General features: G+C 48.7%; 1 protein-coding gene across 1 annotated transcript in view; it reads right to left on the minus strand.

Moving 5' to 3' along the window:
- LOC311329869 (adenylate cyclase type 6-like) overlaps positions 1-8208 on the minus strand; it is a 56661-nt gene extending 48453 nt beyond the window's left edge. Inside the window, exons 1-3 of the mRNA XM_084461813.1 lie at positions 7987-8208; positions 5519-5663; positions 4257-5157 (exon numbers count right to left, since the gene is read on the minus strand). Coding sequence (XP_084317939.1) covers positions 4257-5156 — 900 coding nt within the window. The 5' untranslated portion in view covers position 5157; positions 5519-5663; positions 7987-8208. The remainder of the gene's footprint in view (positions 1-4256; positions 5158-5518; positions 5664-7986) is intronic.
- Positions 8209-8499: the final 291 nt, after the last annotated feature.

An 8499-nucleotide genomic window follows, 5' to 3' on the forward strand; every position in this document is an offset into this window, starting at 1 on the left:
GAGAGCTGAGAAGACATGCCGGAGTTTGTTGACAGTAAATATTGTTCATCAAATGTCAATTGTGAGGCCATTCATTGTGGTGAGTAAAATATAATGTGGATTTGTAGGCATTTGTAGGCAAGCCTACTAAAAAAACATGTACAAAAGATGAATAAAACAACGTACAAGTCATCTATAGGTTGAAGTGATCATAGCTTAGCAAGTTCTGGATCTCTTAGAAAATGTCATCTCAACCATCAAATGGCCTCTTTTCCTCCACGTTGAAGCAATGGTAATTTAGTTCTTTGTGAAGTCACACAACACACAGTATCCCACCCCACTCTCTGTAGCTAAACAACTACACAAAGATATCCTTGTTTCAGGGAATTGAGGCATGAATGATACAGTATTATACTGTCATGATATTCCTGCATAATTCAGCCAAACTGGCTCATTCAACCCAGCTGACCTTTGCAAACCCCAGCAGACTTGCCAATAGTTGCCGTAAAGCTGAAAACACAGGCTCATTAAATCTCCTTTTAAGGCTGCCAAGGTTTACTGCACCGGCCGGTTCCACTTAGGCCGGTTCCACTTTTAGTACGGCACCTTTGCCACAACAAAAGATGGCGGAGAAATCACAACAAAAGATGGCGGAGATATCTGTACAGTTTGTCCTATAATATCTGAGGGGAAAGTAGGACATTTGAGTAGAATAGTAATGGAGAATGGTGCCCAATTGTGCGGTGATAATAGTGGGCCCAGAGGGGTAAGAGGTGGGGTAAGTCTGTCACTTTCTCATGCAGAGGTTCGTCCCCTGAAACCTTTGTGGGAGGTACGGCCCCATTTAGAAAGGACTCAGATCCAGTGAGGTTTCATGCTCAAGGGCAAATTGCGTACACAAGTAAACTAAGGTGGGGCTTTGTGAAAATATATCATTACTGTGTGAGAATGTGAGACAGAAGGAATCTAGTCTCACAGCTGAAGAATTACAACGTGGCAAAAAAAACACACAACAGACTGACGTTAAGATCCGACGAGAAACGCTACGAAAAAAACATACAACTATTGAGCAGGTTGACAACGTGATGATGAAATAATGACACAACGATGACATTTAAACTGGTCCTCAGGCCGTCAGGTACTACCGACAGCAGTCAGAGACCTCAGCCGACCTGGGTGCTCTGAAATCATTTCAATTACTTTGTTTGTGTCTGCCCGGGGTGCCAGGTGAGTGGGTTTTGCAATTAGAACAGACCAATTGGTTCCATTGTGCCAGACGAGAACAATCACAGATAAGTAATTGAAATGATTTCAAATGGTATTTCGAGGAAACAGGAACACCAGCACACTGTCTTACTATATCATATTAAATTGGATTTCGTTGAGCAAGTGAAGACAGTGTGCGGGTGTGAGCGCGTGGCGACGCCCCCTATGCACGTCACCCATTCAGGTGTGCGATTATAAAGAGCATTCCCATCCAGGTCTGGAGCCTCGTTAATCAAAGACTGTGTAAAACCCACACTCAAAGTATCGTACACCCAAATGGAAAAAATGTCATACACCCAAAAAATGTAGACCGCTTTCGGATTTATCAAACCGTGCGTGCGCACGTGTCTACGTAGAGAAGTGCGTACGTGAACGCGCCTTAAATCCCGCCCTCTACACGCCCAAACTCAACCATATATGGTCAATGCAAAGTAGCAGCTGAATGATCTGAGTGTTGATCCTGTCCACGTTTTTGCGATTCACACAAACAAATTTGTTCGCGGATGATGCGAGTGCAGTCAATGGCTCCGATGGCATTGGGAAAACCGGACGTTGCTGCAAAGCGCCTTTTGGTGTGGGCCTGCTCCTCCACAGTGTGAGGGAACCTAACGTACCGATGGTTCATCCTAATAAGGCCCCCAGACTGCAGGCCTTAGTGCGCTCAGTGACGGCTGTGATATCCCAGACCTGGAGGGGAAGGATTCATCAGGATTAGATCAATCCCAGCCAGGGCTTCAGCCACCAGGGGGAACAAGTTCATGTTAAAGTTAACGTCTGCCGACCAATTGCTGTTAGAGGTGCCGAAAACAAGGTTAAAGTCTAGAGGTGACAGGGTTTTTAAAGTCTAGAGGTGACAGGGTTTTTAAAGTCTAGAGGTGACAGGGTTTTTAAAGTCTAGAGGTGACAGGGTTTTTAAAGTCTAGAGGTGACAGGGTTTTTAAAGTCTAGAGGTGACGGGGTTTTTGCGGCGGCCACCCCTGGGCTCTGGAATAGCCTGTCCCTTTATATCACATCCTCCCAGAATCTCGAGATTTTAAAATCCTCCCTAAAACCCCACTTGTTCTCCCTGGCGTCCCTCTCAGTCTGAGCACAAGCCCAGTCTGTTCCATGCTTGGATTGTCTGTTGAAACTCCCTGTTTTGACTCAGGACATACCTCTGAACAGCACTTCGGTTGACTGCTGTCATTTTAAATGTGCTTTATAAATAAAGTTGGCCTCTCCTTGCCTTGCCTCATCATACACACCTGTCGGCTCGTTCCCGCTGGTATGTCCCGGTTGCCAGGAAACCCAGAGTGGTTAGTACCTGAGCCAAAACACGCAGGCCCGGTCGCTTCAGTACGTCCAAATGTGAACACATTCATCATTACTATTCATTTTTGGAGTGCTGCCTTGGCCTCATTCCGTTTTATCTGTGCTCCGTAGGCCCATCTGTGTTGCGCTGACATGGCGTGGGTGCGCTGGGTGGTCCTGTCTAACGCTGATCCCAGGTCAGCACATGGCTCAAAGAGCCCGACATCATGGGCCAGCAGATCTGGTTGATTAGCCAATCAGCATCATGGGCCAGCAGATCTGGTTGATTAGCCAATCAGCATCATGACCAGCAGATCTGGTTAATTAGCCAATCAGCATCATGACCAGCAGATCTGGTTGATTAGCCAATCAGCATCATGGACCAGCAGATCTGGTTGATTAGCCAATCAGTATCATGGACCAGCAGATCTGGTTAATTAGCCAATCAGCATCATGGACCAGCAGATCTGGTTGATTAGCCAATCAGCATCATGGACCAGCAGATCTGGTTGATTAGCCAATCAGCATCATGGACCAGCAGATCTGGTTGATTAGCCAATCAGCATCATGGACCAGCAGATCTGGTTGATTAGCCAATCAGCATCATGGGCCAGTAGATCTGGTTGATTAGCCAATCAGCATCATGGGCCAGCAGATCTGGTTGATTAGCCAATCAGCATCATGGACCAGCAGATCTGGTTGATCAGCCAATCAGCATCATGGACCAGCAGATCTGGTTGATTAGCCATTCAGTATCATGGACCAGCAGATCTGGTTGATTAGCCAATCAGCATCATGGACCAGCAGATCTGGTTGGTCCCGGAACACCCGGACCCTTCTGATCCTCCCACCGCCGTCTCCGGGGCAACAGCGTAGCGTGCAGCATCATCAGCGAGGTCATCCAGCAGCCGGAGGATCTCTGGATCCATCTGGATCCATTACGCACCGCTGGACTCGCCACAATATTTATATGCTTGCAGCAAACAGGTGTACTTGAGCAATCCGATCATCAATTATTGGCATTTTGATGTGGTGGTGCGCTGGATTTGGTTTGTGAGAATCTATCATTGCACAGACAGGTTTGGAACAGCATAGGCCAAGTTTGGAAAACAAACCCATATGGGTCAATAAATAGGCCTGTTAGAGGAAATGATCTTGCATGGAGATAGAGTACATTGTTGTGGTGAATTGGGCCATTATAGGCATGACAGTGCATTTATAAACCCACGCTCTTCCTCTCTCCCTCAACACTGCAATTCACCGACTCACCACCGGCGTCGCCAATTCCCCGTCTTCAGAAAGGGTGCACACCAAGGTCAGAGTGGGTGGAAATGGCCGCACTATTTCCCGTCGGGTTTTGGTTTGAGAGATCGCATACATGGCAGGGAAAAGTGTGTATGCAGAAACCGGAGGGGGGGGGGGGTGTAGAAAAGGGTGTATACACAGTGATAAATGAGGCCCCTGGACTCTAGTCAGGACTAATAGAATCTGCACACCAGAAATATGCTCCCAGGAATATTATGTAATTGACACCGAGGTGACGTTTCGGGCTACAAGCCCTTCTTCAGACAAAAAACACCAGAAGAGATAATCAATATCAATAACCTAATAAAACAATCACCTTCAATATTAAGACACCTAGTCTAAGGGGTCACATGACATAACATGGAGTCTGGACCTCAAGTCACGCACTCCGCCACACAGGTGAACTTGCGTCTTACCTGTTTGAGGATGAACTTGTCCTCGTGGTTGATCTGCCAGGTGGCGACCAGGTGGATGGTGGACAGCACGGCGCCGCTCAACACCGCCGCCCTCATCCGCACGGGCAGCAGCGTGTAGATGATGTAGATGAAGAACACGGACCACCAGATCCCCTCCGACGCGCTCCGCGGAGCCACCATCATCACGCCGAACACCTGCACCACCAGCAGCATCCCGATGACCAGGTAGCTGACCATCCACATGTAGTCCTGGTGGAAGCCGTTGCGGTTGCACACCACCATCATAGCCAGGAAGGCGGCCATTGCTATGCAGAGCACCGCGGCGTACACCACGTGAGGGGGGGCGTGAACGCAGTGGAACGCCAGCATGACCCCGCAGACGACCACCAGCACGCCCATCAGCATGGTGAGCGAGCTCTGGTTGAGCCTGAAGAAGTAGCGCTGGTACAGGCGCTCCAGTTTGGCCGACCGGAACTTCTTGGACTGGAACACGCGCGCCAGCTTTACCCAGAACTCCGTGGGCGTCGCCGCCTTGCCGCCCCCCGCCCCGTCCTCGCCGTCCCCCAACTCGTCCCCGACGCCCTTCCTCCCCTTCAGCTCCAGGTCCTCGAACCCCAGGTCCACGGACTTCAACCCCAGGTCACCCCCCGTCCGCTTCCCATAGTGGTCCTCTTGCCAGACGCAGCGCACGCCGAAGTTGCTGGCGCTGGTCCCGGCTCCGCCCCCCTGAGGGGCCGGGGGCGGGGGGTCCAGGTCGTCGGGGTCCCTCAGGCAGCTCATGTACCGCGGGTTGCACAGCGACGAGCTGTCCTTCCTCTTCGCCTTGTTGCCATTGCGCTCCCCCCACGCCGTCTTCCTCTCGTCCACACTGGCTACGAAGAAACCGCTGGCCCACGACATCCTGCCAGATCCCCAGGGGCGGGAGTTAACACAAACAGGCCTGGCCAAGCTGCACATCTCTCTCACACTGGGAAAGAATACAACAACTGCACGCATTCTAGAATGTTCGCGGTTCTAGAACGTCTCACACATTCTAGAACGTTCGCAGTTCTAGAACTGTCTCTCACATTCTAGAATGTTCGCAGTTCTAGAATGTCTCTCTGTTCTAAAACTGGGTTCATCTGGTCGAGTTTAGAACTGCAGTTTTAGCACCGAGAAGGCAGTTTCAAAAGCAGCGTTCTAATCTAAAACTGTGTAGTTTTCAGCCTCCCTCTTGTGGGCAGGCCTCTATACTTAAGTACAGTATAAGAGAGTGCTCTCACCTCTGTGGGATGGACTGTGAGTCCCGACACTGTTGCGCTCCCTAGACGGGCCACTCATCTATGCCCGTGTGCACACACACACACAACAGGGTCAGACTGGCCGGAAGCACATCGTCAGAGGTGTGTCACGAACAGAGACGCCGGCCTGTGTGGAGAGAAGACAGGGGTGTCAGGGTCTGGATCAAAACACATGTTGAGCTGGGATGAATGGACAAACCAAAGAGGCGTTAGTACAAAATAAATAATTATCAGACGGAAAAATATTGAGATGGGCTGTCAATATAAGTGAGAGTTTTTGCTGTTGTTTTGTAGGCCTGCTGGTGACTGTGGATGTGTGGATACACCACATAAACAGACAGTGAGACTCCCCCAAAACAATAGACAACACTGTCAACTCCATTTATTGTCAGCCAGATTATTATCCTTCAACAGCACCAGCTCCACAACATCCCACTGACAACCCTGCCCCTTTAATGCCCTTTCCATGAAATATGCAACTGTTTAATTTGAAAATTTTTGGAAGTGAAACTACTCTCCTCGTTGTAGACCGTGCCCATTCTGTTCCTCTTTATTGTGAAATTCCTCACTACCATTCCAAACGGTTCTCCTCTAAATAGCCTCCTCATTCAGGGCATGCCAGATTTCCTCAAGGTCTCTCCAGCCGTGACACAGGAACTGTCCACGGCGGTGGGTTTGCTTGCATGGCAGCCATCTGCCTGTTACATCAGCTCAGGGCAGGCATTCAGAGCTCTGGCCTGCCCCATTTCACAACAAAGGACCACAGAGCACCATCAGAGATCAAGAGCTCTCCAGTCCAGATTAAATTGCCCATGCTTCCCCCTATTAGCGGTGATGAGTCACGGCTGTCTTCGGGCAGTACATGTCAAGGACACGGCATGCCATGGTAACCTCTAACAGTTAACTAGCAAAGCTCTGGGCCGGGGCAACTATGCAGACTAGAACAACACATCCCCGTGTCTGAGATGAATGGTATGCTAAGACTTTTGCTAGTTGTCCTATACTGCAAATTAGGCCTATTTAGATCACAAGGCACAAAATAGCAAGTTTGATTCATCTATTAGCTTTGAAAATCGCCGTATATTCTGCAGCTGGTGATGAAAACACGCTGTGTTTCACTTTTCCTGCGGCTTGACTGAGAATCTATGACCAAATGAAGCGTCCAGATTTTGGATGCAGCCTAACCCAGCGTCGGGGAGCCTCTGGGCATGACAACGACATCTGGAACCTGGTGATGCAACTGGAATATTGTTTGAAATACTGAGACGCATCGGTCTTTGAGTTCCTGACAGACTGACTGTCACTGACATGCGCATCTCTAGTGCCTGTACGACCGGCCAGATAGCAGCATGCGGGTGTTATATAATACAAACAGTGCATTCATTTAGCATCCCCTCGAAATATCATTTACAAGTAGGCCAATCCTATATAAATAAAATTGACGGGGACATTCATGGTTTAGGCTACACGATCCGTACGATTCGTATAATCGGTGCTCAACGTTTAGCTACAGAAGACGCCGTTTCAGACGCTGTATGAATTATAATAATTAGCCAATTCAGCCACACACTGCAACATACTGTTTATTTATTGCAGAGACGTATATTAGCCAATCATTTGGCAATTTAACTATTTCTGACAACAGCATAGCAATCACAAAACACACACACACACTATGCAGCCTATTTGGTTGCATCCAGCATTACGTAACAGGACTGTGCAGATGTAGCTGTGTCAACTGTAGGGTATGGGTTCTACATGCCACTATGAAACATCATGGCAAGCCACTCGTCTTTTCAAAAGACATTACCCGAAACACGTGTTTGATACAATTTACTTATCGAAACATAAACGGGTACAGTAGCCTAGTCTATTAATATCGCCAATTAATAGTCAAACTTCTCCGCGAGCCGGGCTGGGATTCCATAGCACTCAGCTGGGCCACTTCAATGTTGTGCTGCCATTGCACAGATAGGCCCACAGATAATAGTTTATAGGTTAAAGTCATTTTAACACGTATGCATCTTCTGACACCCTCTCCTAGATCGCAGAGCCTATCATGTATCGCGCAGATCATGTCCAACCAGTTTCGAGGTGCAAAACATTAATTAGAAATTCAATATTAGGCCCATCTCTTCTGGTGAAGCAGCATCAGATGTCAGCCTGGCCTCATGCTCGTGTTGGCTTGTTACCACTGGCAACATGGTCGTCTGTCTCAGGGCATTTAAACAGTTTATATCTCCCGTATAGGTTCCCTTATCATTCCTACATATAACCACCGCCACACTGACAGGCCGTCAAACCGGTCACATTGTAAACTCGGAGCTGTTGACATTTTGTTGCAATGCTGAGCCTATTCTAACACCGCACGGGTAACAGTTCACATGATACAAGTTTACATTGTAGCCGATATTGAAACAGTTGATCCAAACAGCCTCTCGGCTACTCACCCACTGACAGCCCTTGAACTGTATCAACACTGTATCAAGCCGAGGCCACTTTCTATGTCTTGATACGACACTTCTTTGCGTTGCATATCTAGCACGTTTTGTAGTCTATTTGTACTAATCGATGATAATGACTACAAGTTTACAATACAGCGTTTGTTTGCGCTTCGCTCCCCCAAAGACAAACGCATTCCCTCTGTCCCTCTGTCCTCTCTGTCCTCTCGCTCCCCGTCTGTCTGGAGCTCTGCACGGCTCTGGCGCTCAGGGCTGTGAGCTCAGCAGCCCCCCCTAGAGGTGGCCTGCGTGTGCGTGCGTGCGTAGCCTGTGTGTGCATGCGTGCGTGCGGGCGTGCGTGCGCGCGTTCGTCTCTGTTTGCTTGTTTTCGGGGGCAAACAGAAGACTGTGCCACGAGTAAAGAATGCCCTCCTGAAAAGTGCAGGTTTCGTTCTGGTGTTGGTTGAAATGTAGGCTACGCCAAAGACAGCCTTCATATATGAGGACATTAAGAGACATTAA

This window comes from Borostomias antarcticus (assembly GCF_949987555.1).
Source record: "Borostomias antarcticus genome assembly, chromosome: 3".
NCBI classification, from domain to species: domain Eukaryota; kingdom Metazoa; phylum Chordata; class Actinopteri; order Stomiiformes; family Stomiidae; genus Borostomias; species Borostomias antarcticus.